At 40.2% G+C, this 14,729-nt stretch overlaps 1 protein-coding gene across 2 annotated transcripts in view; it reads left to right on the top strand.

Moving 5' to 3' along the window:
- Rabep1 (rabaptin, RAB GTPase binding effector protein 1) overlaps positions 1-14,729 on the top strand; it is a 100,139-nt gene that overhangs the window by 64,491 nt on the left and 20,919 nt on the right. The window contains exons 9-12 of one of the 2 annotated variants that reach the window (XM_085695223.2): positions 5,432-5,899; positions 7,277-7,381; positions 9,249-9,365; positions 13,031-13,129. In XM_085695223.2, the coding sequence (XP_085551349.1) occupies positions 5,432-5,899; positions 7,277-7,381; positions 9,249-9,365; positions 13,031-13,129 (789 nt within the window). The remainder of the gene's footprint in view (positions 1-5,431; positions 5,900-7,276; positions 7,382-9,248; positions 9,366-13,030; positions 13,130-14,729) is intronic. The other variant, XM_085695224.2, reaches the window with a different exon arrangement.

The raw sequence follows: 14,729 nt of genomic DNA, 5'->3' as shown, positions 1-14,729 counted from the left end.
AAAGAAGAGCTAAATTTAAAGGTGTTAACATTTTTAAGATAATGTTGAACATTGTAGAATCATATATTACAAAGACCACAGATTAATCTTTTGTTTTTGTATTTATTATTTATCTGGGTGGGAGCATATGTTTCCTGACACATGTGGGAGCTAAGAGGCAACATGTGAAATTGGGTTCCCTTCTTCTACCATGTGGTTTCAGGAAAAGCCCAGATCATCAGACTTAGTGGCAAGTGTCCATAAAAGCTGAGTGTCTTGGTGGCCCAGGAACAATTTTCACTTCCTTTTTTGTTGTTGTTGTTGGTTGGGTCCCCCCCCCCCGCCCCCCACATCCCCCCCCGCCCCCCAGACAAGGTTTCTCTGTAGCTTTGGAGCCTGTTCTGGAACTAGCTCTTGTAGATCAGACTGGCCTTGAACTCACAGAGATCCACCTGCCTCTGCCCCCAATTGCTGGGATTAAAGGTGTGCGCCACCACCACCTAGCGGTTTTTACTTTCTTTATTTAGCTGTTATATTTCTTATGCTGTTACTAATGTGATAGACTAGTATTTCTTTAAGTGGCGTCACAACTTTTCTCTTTATTCGTCACTGTGATATGTGATCACAGTGGCATATTTCTCAAGTTAAATTTATTATATTGTGTACTTGGGTGTTTTGCCTGCATGCATGTCTGGACACCATGTGTGTGAAGTGTTGGATTCCTCTGGGGCTAGAGTTTAAAAATATTTGTGAGCCAGCATGTGGGTGCTAGGGATTAATTCTGGATCCTCTCGAAGAGCAGCCTGTACTGCTAAGCCATCTCTCCAGCCCTGATGTTAGGGTTTTTTAGTCTGTTTTTTGTAAGCTTACAGAATGGGTTCTTGGTCTAGTTTTGTTGTTATTTGGTATATTTGCCATTGTTAGCTTAATTAAATTAGGTTTGTATCCCCAGCAGTTTGAATTTCAGATGAGTGAAAATATTTGAAAGGAAAGAAATAGAGAAATAGAGAGAGAGAGAGAGAGAGAGAGAGAGAGAGAGAGAGAAAGGAAAAAGAAAAATTCAGCTTTTTATTATGCCAGATAAGAGATTTAAGACACTTGAAAATAAAAACCAATGAAATCAACTGATGTACTCTCCAGTCTCCTCTGCTGGTCCATAAAAGGATATTTAAAACAAAAAGTAGGTCTAACATGGTGGCACAATGCTTTTGATCCTAGCAGTTGGAAAGCATGGTTAGAGAGATCTTTGTGAGTTCCAAGTTAGTTGAAGCTACATAATGAGAACCTGTCTTGAAAAGCGGGGAGCATGACATTATCTTAAAGAGCTGTTGGGACTGGAGAGATGTCTTAGCAGTTGAAAACACTGACTGCTTTTCTAGAGGATCCAGGTTCAAGTACCGGCACCCACTGGCGGCTTACAACTGTGTGCAGCTCCAGCGCCAAGGGATCTGACACTCTTACACATACATGCAGTCAAAACACTATTGCACACAAAATTTAAATAAATAATTAATTAAAAGAAATAGACATTTTATTTGTTTATTTTATTTATTTATTCATTTATTTATTTTTGGTTTTTCTAAGACAGGGTTTTTGTGTGTAGCCCTAGCTGTCCCAGAACTCACTTTGTGACCAGGCTGGCCTTGAACTCAAAGAGATCCTCTTACTTCTGTCTCCTGAGTGTTGGGATTAAAGGCATGCACCACTAGGCCTGGATGTCATTTTGATCTTTTAAAAAAGGGCTTATTTGTGTGTGTGTTTAAATATAGCACATATACCACACGTGTGCAGGCACCAGCATAGGTCCTCAGAGGGCCTTGCATTTCCTGGAACTGGCACTGTAAGTGGTTGTGAGCCATCATGTAGGTGATGGGAACCAAACCTGGGTCCTGTACAGGAGTAGACAGTGCTCCTAACCACTGAGCCTCACCTCTCCAGCCTAAGAATAGTCATTTAAATTGAATATAATTTCAAAAAGTATGTTCTTGTTATTCTTTAATTTTTTGACATTTCTTTAGTCTTTCTCTCTCTCTCTCTGTGTGTGTGTGTGTGTGTGTGTGTGTGTGTGTGTGTGCTCGCGCGTGCGCACATCACAGCATACATCTGGAAGTTAGAGGCCAATTTTCTGAATTGGTCTGTTTGTCTACCATATGGGTTCTGGGGGTTGAACCCTGAACTCAGGTTATCTGGTTGCAACAAGTACCTTTACACGCTGAACCACGATGCTGACCCTTTTGTTATTTTATTATTATTATTGAGACAGGGTTTCTTTGTGATCCCTGACTGGCCTTGGAACTCAGAGATCTCCTGCCTCTGCCTCCCGAGTGCTGGGATTGTAAAGACGTGCGTCAGTGCTGCCCAACCTCTTGTTATTCTTACTCTCTCACTATGTAGTTGCATTGTACAGTAACTGTAGTCTCCGTTTGCCTCAGACGTTTCTTTTACAGTTGATATGAGTAAATGCATAAAATGTGCATATGCAGTATAGAAGTAGCAGTTTCTACCTCTCTCTTGTTTGAAAACATTTCTGTTATCACCAAAGAAAAGGCCCTATGCCTCTTCCCATCAGTCTGCTATGTCTCTGTGTTCTGGACGTCTCCTGTAGATGGAGTTATGTGATGTTTGCTGTGCTTTTGGCTCCTTCCCTGTTATGCCTTACTTGAAACTGGGCTCCACAGTATGATCTGCTTTTCTTCCTGTCCTGGCTATACCTTCCTTTGCTCATCTCACAAATACTGATGTTTCTTGCTCATGCTGCCCTTGACCACCTTCTATACACTTGTAGGATTTTCCATTGTACCTTTATAGTTACTTTTTTTTCTTTTTTCTTTTCTTTCTTTCTTTCTTTCTTTCTTTTCTTTTCTTTTTTTTTTTTTTTTTGAAGAGAGTCTCTTTACATAGCTCTAGCTGTTCTGTAACTCACTATGTGGACCAGGCTGACTTGAAACTCACAGAGGTCTGTGTTCTGCTGCTTCCCAAGTGCTGGGGTAAAAGATGCATTTAGTTATCTTTCTCAGTGGTTACTTTCAGTTGTCTGTCCAAAGACTTCCGTGTCCATCTGTCTCGTCTGGTGACTGTCTGGACCTGGGTCTTCAGCAGGCATTTCACACTTAACATACCCAATTCCTCATTTCTTGGACAGATGTGTAGCAGACTTTTTCTTTTAGGCCGCCAACCAGCTCCCAAATCATGACACAAAGACTTACAATTATTAGTTTTGAATCCTCTAGGCTTGTTTCTGGCTAGCTCCTTTAACCTGTTTCTCTTATCTACATTTGCATAGGGACTTTTTACCTTTTCTTCTAAATGTTGTACTACTCTGTGTCTGTTGCTGGTAGCTGCCTACCTTTTGGCCTCAGGTGTCCCCCTTCTCTATTCCCTCTCAAGCCTAGGTTTTTTCTATTTTTTTTTCAGCCCACCAGCCCTGCCTGTCCTTTCCTGCGTTCCTACTGACTGTTCAGCTCTTTATTCAACCAATCAGGTGCCTTAAGCAGGCAAGGTGAAACAAATGTAATACATTTTTACATAATTAAACAAATGCAGCATAAATAAAAGTAATACCTTTACAAAGTTGAAGTAATATTCTGCAGCATAAATAAATGTAACACATCTTTGCCTAGCTAAATAATATTCCACAACACAGATGTTTCTTCTTGAGGTCTCAGAGCATGGAATTCATCAGTATTGTATTGTTAAATATAGTACTTATAAGAGCCTGTTTACTTGCTAAACCTCTCAAGAAACTACATCCTTTTTTTGCAATTAAATTATTTTTATTTTAGTGTAGTCTTTTTATACATTCTTTTAATTCATGTTTATTGAGCTCACATTTTTCTCTGTTCCCCTCCCTGCCTCTCCCCTCCCCTCTTCAATCCTCCCCCACGGTCCCCATGCTCCCAATTTACTCAGGAGATCTTGTCTTTTTCTACTTTCTACTTCCCATGTAGATTAGATCTACGTAAGTCTCTCTTAGTGTCCTCATTGTTGTCTAAGTTCTCTGGGATTGTGGTTTGTAGGCTGGCTTTCTTTGCTTTATGTTTAAAAACCACCTATGAGTGAGTACATGTTATAATTGTCTTTCTGTGTCTGAGTTACCTCACTCAAAATAATATTTTCTAGCTCCATCCATTTTCCTGCAAAATTCAAGCTGTTGTTATTTTTTTCTGCTGTGTAGTACTCCATTGTGTAAATGTACCACATTTTTCTTATCCATTCTTCGGTTGAGAGGCATTTAGGTTGTTTCCAGGTTCTAGCTATGACAAACAAAGCTGCTATGAACATAGTTGAGCACATGTCCTTGGGGCACGATTGAGCATCCTTTGGGTATGTACCCAAAAGTGGTATTACTGGGTCTTGAGGAAGGTGGTTTCCTAATTTTCTGAGAAATCGCTACACTGACATCCAAAGGGGTTGTACCAGCTTGCATTCCCACCAGCAATGCGCAAGTGTTCTCTTTTCCCCACAACCTCATCATCAGTTGTCATCAGTGATTTTGATCTTGGCCATTTTTACAGGTGTAAGATGGAATTTCAGAGTTGTTTTGATTTGCATTTCTCTGACGACTAAGGATGTTGAACATTTCCTTAAGTGTCTTTCAGCCATTTTAGATTCCTCTGTTGAGAGTTCTCTGTTTAGGTCTGTACTCCATTTTGTTTTAATTGGATTATGTGATCTTTTGGTGTCCGATTTCTTGAGTTCTTTGTTTATTTTGGAAATTAGACCTCTGTCTGATGTAGGGTTAGTGAAAATCTTTTCCCATTCTGTAGGCTGATGTTTTGTTTTGTTGACCATGTACTTTGCTTTACAGAAGCTTTTCAGTTTCAGGAGGTCCCATTTATTAATTGTTTCTCTCAGTGTCTGTGCTACTGGGGTTATATTTAGGAAGTGGTTCCCTGTGCCAGTGCGTTCAAGTATACTTCCAACTTCCTCTTCTATAAGGTTCAGTGTGGCTGGCTTTATGTTGAGGTCTTTGATCCATTTGGACTTGAATTGTGCATCGTGATAGATATGGGTCTATTTTAATTTTTCTACATGTTGATATCTAGTTATGCCAGCACCACTTGTTAAATAAGCTTTTTTTTCCCATTTGATATTTTTTGCTTCTTTATCAAAGATCAGGTGTTCGAAAATGTGTGGATTGATATCCGGGTCTTCTATTTGGTTCTATTGGTCCTCCTGTCTGTTCTTATGCCAATACTAGGCTGTGTTCGGTACTGGAAACTACATCTTAAAATTAGGAGTTGTATTTTGTTTATACATCTAACCTGTGCCTTATTTGTGCCCAACATACAGAAGACATTTATTTGATAAATGGTTGTTCAGTGATTATGTAAGGCAACAAAATGATTATTATGTGTAATGTGTGGCAAAATATATATAGTATGTGGTAACTTTTTTTCTTTTGGGGTTCAAAGAATTATCTAAGTTGAAAATACGTGTTTTTGTATTTCAGGAGCATTTAGACAGCACCCATGGGTCAGTCCATTCCTTAGATGCAGACTTACTGTTACCATCTGGAGATCCATTCAGTAAATCGGACAATGACATGTTTAAAGATGGACTCCGGAGAGCTCAGTCTACAGACAGCCTGGGAACTTCAAGCTCATTGCAATCAAAAGCATTAGGCTATAACTACAAAGCAAAGTCTGCTGGAAACTTGGATGAGTCGGATTTTGGACCACTGGTTGGAGCAGATTCTGTGTCTGAGAACTTTGATACTGTGTCCCTTGGGTCACTGCAGATGCCAAGTGGATTTATGTTAACCAAAGATCAAGAAAGAGCAATTAAGGCAATGACGCCTGAACAGGAGGAGACAGCATCCCTCCTCTCCAGCGTCACCCAAGGGATGGAAAGTGCATATGTATCTCCCAGTGGTTACCGCTTAGTGAGTGAGACCGAATGGAATCTCCTGCAGAAAGAGGTGAGTTTTTCTGACTTTGTTTCTTTTGTTCTCTTTTTGTTTTGAGACAGTTTCATGTAGCCCAAAGTAGCCTCCAGTTTATTATACAGTGACGATGACCTTGAAATTCAGAGATGACTCTTGATCTTCCTCCTACATCTCTCCAGTGCTGGGATTATGGGTGTGTGCTTGCTCTCTCTGGCCCTCTGAGGGGTTAGGGAACCTTGGTATTCAATGTTGTGTAGATAGTTCCTGGAGTCAGTGCAGGCATGTGCTGCTAGCAAGTATGTGGTAGCACATACCCACCCCTTGTCAAAGCTGCTTTGTGTCTTCTATATTGACAGTCACAGAAAGCTGACTAGCCAGTGGCGTTAACAAGCATCATCATTAGAACAACCTAAATTTGGGCTTTTGGGTTACTGAAGCTAAGCATATGCCATGATTCACTTACTCATTTTTCCTTTAGTTCTAAAATGCAAAAGTGGTTGAGCACCTGATACAGAGAATGGGTTTAAGGAGGGTTGGGAAACCTGGGTGAGAAAAAAAGGCAGCCTTGATGAAGGGTGATTTTCCTTAAAGTATTTCCCGACTTAGAAGTTTGGGTGTTAAGAATGTAAATTGTGCTGGGCAGGCAGAGACAGGAAGATCTCTTTGATTTCAAGGCCAGCCTGGTCTACAGAGTGAGTTCCAGGACAGCCAGAGCTACAGAGAGTACCCTGTCTTGGAGGAAAAAGATGGAAGTTGTATTTGCATACTGCTTTGCAGACTTCAAGCCTTTTCACAAACCTCATCTCTTTGACCTTTAAGATTATAATGAGGCAATCAGGTTATAACTGTCCCCAGTTAAAATGAAGAAACTGGCTCAGAAAGATCAAGTAAAACTGGGGTTAGAATCTAGGTTTCCGACATTAGTCCTTTCCCTTACTCAGGGCTACTTCTCTTAAAGAAGCACTCGGTGAGTAAGTGAAGCAGCCTGCTAAACCTCAGTAAACTGTTGTCCTTGAACAGGGTCCGTAAAGAGCCTGATGCTTACTGGTGCCTTACCCAGTCACTGGGGCTGGCGACGGGGGATGAATCGGCACTGCCTTTCTCTTCTTCCCATTGGTTAGATAGCGTTGAGTGCATGGGTAGCACCTTTGGCTTGTTTTGTGTGTTCTTCAAATCTGGTGTTTTGGGGTCCTTGGTGCTATGTTGTATCCCTTGTTTTCCTACCATACTTGTACTGGAGGTTATGTCTTGGATATGACCCTGTATTGTCATTTCTTCTGTAAAGCTCTGAAGTGTTTGCTCTGTGCTAGTCACTGAGTAACATTAGTAAGAGTGTTCATTTGTTCCTTGAGTATGAGACATAGAATTTTTTTGTTCTGCCTGATAAGTGGTAATTTTGGTGCCCTTCAGGTACATAATGCTGGAAATAAGCTTGGTAGACGTTGTGATATGTGTTCCAATTATGAAAAACAGTTACAAGGAATTCAGATTCAGGAAGCTGAAACAAGAGACCAGGTGAGTTTCATTAGAGGCACAGAGTTGTCTCCCCCCCGCCTTTTTCTATCTGGTTTATGAAGTGTATCTATTTGATTATGGAATAATCTAGCATATGTAGTGGTACCTGATTTCCAATTAGAGCGCAATAGGGCTCTGGGTATCCAGGCTTCATTAGCATGCCAACACCATATCAGCCAACTCAGCTAACTTTGTTAGCTCTAAGATGCTAACAGCACCTTAGCTCTTTCCTCTGCACCCTGTTGCCCAGAGCACCAACACCTAAACTTGATGCTGGTTTGATCTCATCCTCACAGTGTAAGGTACAGAGATTAGGGAGGTAAGATTTATTGTGGTCTCTAGATGTCATGGTGACCAGAATTTGACTCTTTGCTTACTGCCTATTTGTTGTAATTTGTTGCCTTGATTAATGATAATTCATAGGGCACAGATGTTAAGCTTCCACAGGACTGCTGGCTTTGAGAGTAAAGTTCTTTTCCAAATACAGAATAGAATAGTACGACATTGGTAACACTTAGGAAACAATTTAGAATTTAACAAGAGTAGGCCTTGTGAAAGCATGTCAGGAAAAGAATATTTTTCTATGGTTGTTATGAAGATCATTTATTGCCTTTGCCATGAGACCTTGAAGGAGGTTAGAATGATGATCTCAGTTTTCAAATGTCACTGGTATTCATTTCCTCATCTGTAGTCTTTTTTTTTTTAACTGATAGTTTACTTGTGAATTTTCAAGCTACTTATAAAACTAAGATACTACACTGGCCTCTCATAGCCTGATGTGGAAAAGGGCTGTCTTGGATTCCTTAGTTATTTCTGTAGATTTCTATTGATGCTTCTTGCATGTCTGGTGTTTTGCTGGATCCTAGTAATTCAGATAGAACTGAAAGATGGGTTTGGCCCTCAGGAACTTTCATCATTACAAACTAAAATACAGGTTCAATCTAGCTCGTTCCTAAAGATGAATATCCAGACTAGAGGACGATGTGCGGCTTAACTGTAGGCTTGGGAAAGGCAGCCTTGTACTGTTTGCTTTAGAGCCTGTTTTCAAATTAGGAGAAGAACTAGGGGAGGAGAAAGTATATTCAAGGAGGAGAAGTGTACAGAGTCATGAGAGAGAACATGTTCCAGGACACGTGGCTGGTATGGGAGTTTATAAGCTAGTGGGAGAAGGAGCTGCAAAGAAGGCCAGGGGAGACCAGTGAGGAGAGGGGATTGAGTTTAAGCCTAGCAACTTTGGAGGCATTATTGCTTTCAAGTAGGAAAATTGTTGTAACTTCACTTTTATAAAATTTATAGGGTTCATGAGACTTGAAGATCAGAGGCAGGGGATAAAGTAGACAGGGAGGCCATTTCTAGATCCTAGAGGGTCTAGCAGAGAAGAGGTTTTCAAATGAGATTATGTATGTGAAAAAGCTGTTGCTAACTGTAAAACATAGTGTAGTTCTTGAGGTCATTCATTTCTTTCTGAATTGACAAGTGTATGACATTTCTCAAAAAAAAATTTGGAGTTTTTATTTTTAATTTACAAAAAGTTGTGGGCTGTGGGTGTAGCATAGCAGTAGAGCCATTACCTAGCATTCATGAGGCCCTGGAATTAACTCCTAGTGACTCTGTAAAAAACAACAGCAGGGCTGGAGAGGTGGCTCAGAGGTTAAGAGCACTGGCTGCTTTTCCAGAGGTCCTGAGTTCAATTCCCAGCAACCACATGGTGGCTCACATGTGTACACATTACAACCATCTGTAATGAGATCTGGAGCCCTCCTCTGGTGTGCAGGTGTATATGTAGACAAGAACACTCTCTACATAATAAATAAATATTTTAAAAATCTCAACTGCTTCTTTCTTGTTGACTTTTTAAAATATATAGGTGAAAAAACTGCAAGTCATGCTAAGGCAAGCCAATGACCAGCTAGAGAAGACAATGAAGGAGAAGCAGGAGCTAGAGGACTTTATCAGACAGAGCACCGAGGACTCAAGCCAACAGGTGAGTGATGCTTAGAGATAACTAGCTTGTTAAAAACCCAGAAAGTATCGTTATTTTATTTCTTTTGCTTTGAAGATTTGGCAGTTTTATTTTCTTTTGATAAAAGGTGTTTACTGATCTTTCTGTGCTGTTTTTTTTTAAGGATTTATTTATATTTTAAATGTGTATGAGTGTTTTGCCTGCATGTATGCATGTGTACCACATGCATGCGTGTTCCCCTGGAAGGTCAAAAGAAGGGGTCAGATCCCCTGGAACTGGAGTTACATGGATAACTGTGAGCACCGTGTGGGTCCTGGGAGTCAAACCCAGGTCCTCTGCAAGAGCAGCATTTGAGCCATCTCTACAGCATCTTGTTATCTATTATTCAGGGTTTTTCTTTTGAAATAATCATTTAATGTGTTTAATGCATTTCTAAGGGACCTGAGGGCTCCAACATTTCTTTTTTGTGTTTCCTTTGTTTTCCTTGGTGCACAAGAAGCCAGGGCTTGCTGGCTGGGATGGTGCCTCAGTTGGTGGAGTGCTTGTCTAGTATTTATTAAGCATTGACTTTGATCCATAGCACTTTATAAACTAGGAGGTGATGATACATACCTCTTATCTCCTCACTTGGGAGGTAGGGGCAAGAAGGTTAGAGGTTCAAGGCCATCCTTAGTTATGGAATTGGAGGCTAGTCTGGCTGTTTGAGACCTTGTTTCAAAAACCAAAGCAAGGGCTGGCAAGATTGCTTAGTGAGTAAAGGTGTTTGCCACTGAGCTTGAGTTCAGTCCTGGTTCCCACCACCACCACCACCACATGTTTTCCTCCTCTATTATAATTATTATAATTTTTGTCATTATTGAGACAGGGTTGAAGGCATAAGTCACAAACAATCCCACACCAGTTTTGAATTATGATTAATAGAATGGTTATTTATTCAAAGGGAAAAAACCTTACAGATTACCGTCCCAAACAACAGCCCCTCTGCGTGATCAGGAAAGGAGTCTAGGAGCCGGAAGCCAGAGAGAGAGTGGAGGACAGCCGCTGCTTTTTTAAAAGAGAGAGAGACCATGCCCCAATGGGCTGGTATCTCAGTGGCTATTGGCTGAAGGAGCGAAAGGAGCTCCCGCAGCACAGGGTCTCTCTACATGGCCCTGGCTGTACTGGAACTCATTCTATAGCCCAGGGTGGCCTTGAACTCATAGAAATCAACTGGTTCTGCCTCCAAAGTGCTGAGATTAAAGGCATGCATCACCGTGCCTGGCAAAAATTGTATCTAACTATACCACTATTTATCAGAATAGTTGAGAGATGCCTAGGTGTGTCTAGTTGTTGACAATGGTGAATTTTCTGTGAAGATTCTTACATGTCTGTTGGTAGATACATGGACACGGTATCTACGGATACATGGTAGATTTCTTGGCACGGGGGGAAATGGTGAGGGAGATTGGGAGGTGGTTTCATTGGCTTACCCTTCAGCTCTTCTAGCTGTTTTCCCCAGCCATTAGTTGTTTAAATATTTATGTGTAGTTAGACTTCTGTACTCCTATATGCCTTTTTTAATTTTATTTTTTTAAGTACTTTTTCTTTGTTTTTGAGAATTTCATAAATGTTTTTTCCATATTTTGTCTTTTGTTTCTTCATTTCTATCTTTTAGTTCAGTTATTTTTCTTTAAATGTTTACTTCTCTGTAAAGCTATCCATTGCTTAGGTAATTGATTTTTTTATTTATTATTTAATATTAGCTATTATTTATTACCTCTAGTTCTCTGATAATTCCACATCTTGTCATTTAAGCCTTTGAATAAGGCAATTCACTAGCTAATAGCTTATATCTCTGTGCCACTGAAGACCTGTATCTATTGTCTCGTTTCTTACAAAGCCATTTCCTTGTATATTTGTGTTAGATGCTGTATATTCTATAAAAATAAGTAATGAGGGGTTGGAGAGATGGCTCAGCAGTTAAGAGCACTGGGTTCTCTTCTAGAGATTCTGAGTTCAATTCCCAGCAACCACATACTGGCTCACAACTAGCTGAAATGAGATCTGATGCCTTCTTCTGTCTTGCAGATAGAACACTGTATACATAATAAATAAATAAATCTAAAAAATGAATAATGAATGGACTTGGGCTGGGGATGTAAGCTAAATGGGTAGAGTGCTTGCCTAGAATGCATGAGGGAGGCCCTTGGCTCATTCCTCTGTACTACAGGTGTGGTTGTATAGCCTTTTATTCCCAGTACTTGGGTGGTTGAGACAAGGCTGAAAGTTCAAGGGCATTTCCTTATGAGAGGCAGGTAACTAGTGATATTCATGGCCCTGCATCATTTTATGCAGTTACAGAAACTGAGATTGCATAAAGTTTTGAAGGTTAGATTATTTTAAAGTGTTCATTTTCCTAAGAATGTGGTCCTTGTGGATCTAGTTTACCAGGTGTTCTCTTGGTGCATCTCGATTTCTTACTTTTGCCATTCTCGTTGGCTCTCAGTTGCCCTGAACTGCTCTGTGTCGCAGCTATTGTAGAATTGGTACTTTAGAGAGTTGTTCCAGACACCGTGCCCCATACTCGATTAGTTGTCCAATGTCTTCAAAGAGATACAGTTTTGGGTTGGAGAGATGACTCCAGAAGTTAAGAGCACAGACTGCTCATGTAGAGGTCCTAAATTCAGTTCTCAGCATCCATGTCTGGCCACCGTCAGTTGCCTCTAACTCTAGCTCCTAGAGATCCAATACTCTCTTCTGGCTTTTGAAGATAGTGCACTCACATGCCCAAGTCCAAACTCGGACATACACATATACACATAATTAAAAATACAACTAAAATCTTTTGAAAAGATACATTTTATATTTTTATACGGCATAATTGTCAGTAGTTTTGTTCACATCACTCAATATGTCATTATTAGAGACAAAAATTCTTTTTTCTGCTTCTTTTCATTGTTGTTGTTTGTTTTTAATGTCTAGACAAAATTAATTCTATTAGTTTTTGTGTGTGAATGATCAGTTTTCAATAATCCCTTCCCCAGGAATATTAACACTAATTCAGAATAGTTCAGAGTTAAGTGTTAATAATCACTCTTTGGTACCTACCTTAGAAGATCGTAACCAACTCAGAAAAGATTCATTCATCCTTTTCAAGGTGTGCTGGCTCTTTTCTTTCTCACCTTCCTTCATTTTAAAGATTACATTTATTTATTTGTGTGCACACACACGCCATACATGTATATATGTATGGCCATAGCACTTGTGTGGTGATCACAGGACAGCTTGCAGGAGTCAGCTCCTTCTTCCCCCATATGGATTGTGAGGAGCCAGCTTAGGCCGTCAGGCTTAGCAGCAACTGCCTTTATTTGCTTCACCTTTGCTTAAGCCTCAGGCTTCTAGGGTCTTTTTTTTTTGTATATTTGTTTGTTTTTTTAACTTCTCAAAAATATATTCTTACCTAGGTCCTGTGGGTTCTCATCATTCCCAGAACCAACTGCTATTGTTTGTTGGTGTGAGTCAGCATGTGACTTAAGCTTCCCTAATGCCTTGGGGTACCCAAAAGTCTTGCCATATAGCAAGGGCACACATTGATTGAGTGAAAAATGAGTGGTTCCCCTGGATTTGCTGTGTTGTAATGGGATGAAGGGCAGCTTCATATAGCGAATTCGTAACTGTTTGTTTTCATGTGTGCACCTTCTGTTCAGATATCTGCACTTGTCATAAGAGCTCAAGCCTCCGAGGGCTTACTTGAAGAGTTACAACAGAGCTTTTCTCAAGCAAAGAGGGATGTTCAGGAACAGATGGTAAGTTGGTGTTTGAAATACCTGTCATATGCTGCCCTTATTCCTGTTTTTTCTTTCTCAGAATTATCTTTAATATGACTATTGCCCTGCTCAAAGTGCTATGGTTATGTACTCCAGGGCCTACAGAGCATTTGTAATGCTAAAGTACTGTACAGACATCATTCCTTAAGCAGAGCTCATCTACCCTGTTTCATCTTTACCTTTCCTGACTTGGAAACCTAACAGAGTAAACTGTGATAGACCAGTGTTTAACTTTCAGTTTAAAATGTAAGCTAGAAGGATAGAGATAATTGTCATCTTCAGCTCACACAGCTTTTGAATACTTATGCATTTTTCCTGGGCAGTTTATTTAGAATAATCTTATTAATTTCCCAGAATTTATATATTTGTTGTAGCTCTGGAGATCTTTCAGGAGGCCATTAGATTTGAGGGATGGAAGCAGAACTTCATGAGCGGTGGCCACCAGAAACCCTTGTGTAGTTCTGAGGCTTGGGTCTCCTTTCTTGCTAGTCTGGCTGTATCTAATGGTCGGGTTCAGTAATGGCAGAGTTGTTCTTTCTGGGATCCTGCAGAGCTTTCATTTATCGAGTGCTTTCACAGGGGCCACAGTTCTAAATATCAGAAGATTACAGGTGGGATGGTTGTATTTGTTTTTGATTGACATTCAACCAGTGCCTGAATGGCAGCTCAGCCAGTCCTTGGACCCTATATCTGGTCCATGGGAATCCTCAGATCTTAATTATGGATAGGAAGTTCACATTGTTTATTTAAGTAGAGAAGACAAAAATCATAATTGTTAAATTCTGAAAAAGCTTCATGGAGTTGTTTCTCACATCTTTTTTCTTCTTTTTATCTTTTATAGCCCATTTGCTTCTGTATACACTGTGGAAGTTGATTCCATTAAAAATAGTGTGAATTAGGTGACATTGGAGAATTGATGGGATTCAGACTAAAACCTTTTGAGCATTTAATTTTCTCAAAATTACCATGAATGGTTCTTATGTTGTGAAAGAGGAACCCAGTGTCTTAGGCTCCTACAGAGTGGCTGTGATAGGGATTGGGCACCTTAGCATTTCCCCCTTTGCATTTTGAGAAGCTTCTTGCTTGCAGGAAGTTGTGGAATTAGCTTTTGAAAGACTGCCATTTCAGCTGAGAGAGCTTGCTATATAGGCCTGACACCTGATCCACAGTGGAAGGAGAGAACCTACTCCAGATGTTCTCCTCTGATCTTCATACACATGCCATACCTTGCATATGTACATTCACATCATACATACCATAGTATTGCTTAAGAATTGCTTCAATTCATCAGTTGCTGAAATTTTGCTGCATTAGTCTCTTTCTGTCTCACTTTGCGTGTAGGTATATTTTGTGCATACTGTATGTGTAGATAGAAGTTGTCCCTCCTGGTCTCACAGCCATTCAGTCCCAAAGAAACTCACAGAGGCTTATATTAATTATAAACTGTTTGCCCTCTTAGCTCATGCTTATTATTTGCTAGCTCCTACAGCTTAAATTAACCCATAATTCTTGTCTATGGTTAGCCATGTGGCCTGATACCTTACTCAGTAAGGCGTTCTTATCTTGCTTCCTCTGTGTC

This window comes from Myodes glareolus, chromosome 9 (assembly GCF_982192425.1).
Source record: "Myodes glareolus chromosome 9, mMyoGla1.1, whole genome shotgun sequence".
NCBI lineage: Eukaryota > Metazoa > Chordata > Mammalia > Rodentia > Cricetidae > Myodes > Myodes glareolus.
Note: the sequence above shows the minus strand (reverse complement) of the source record. Positions and strands in the feature narration are given on the sequence as shown.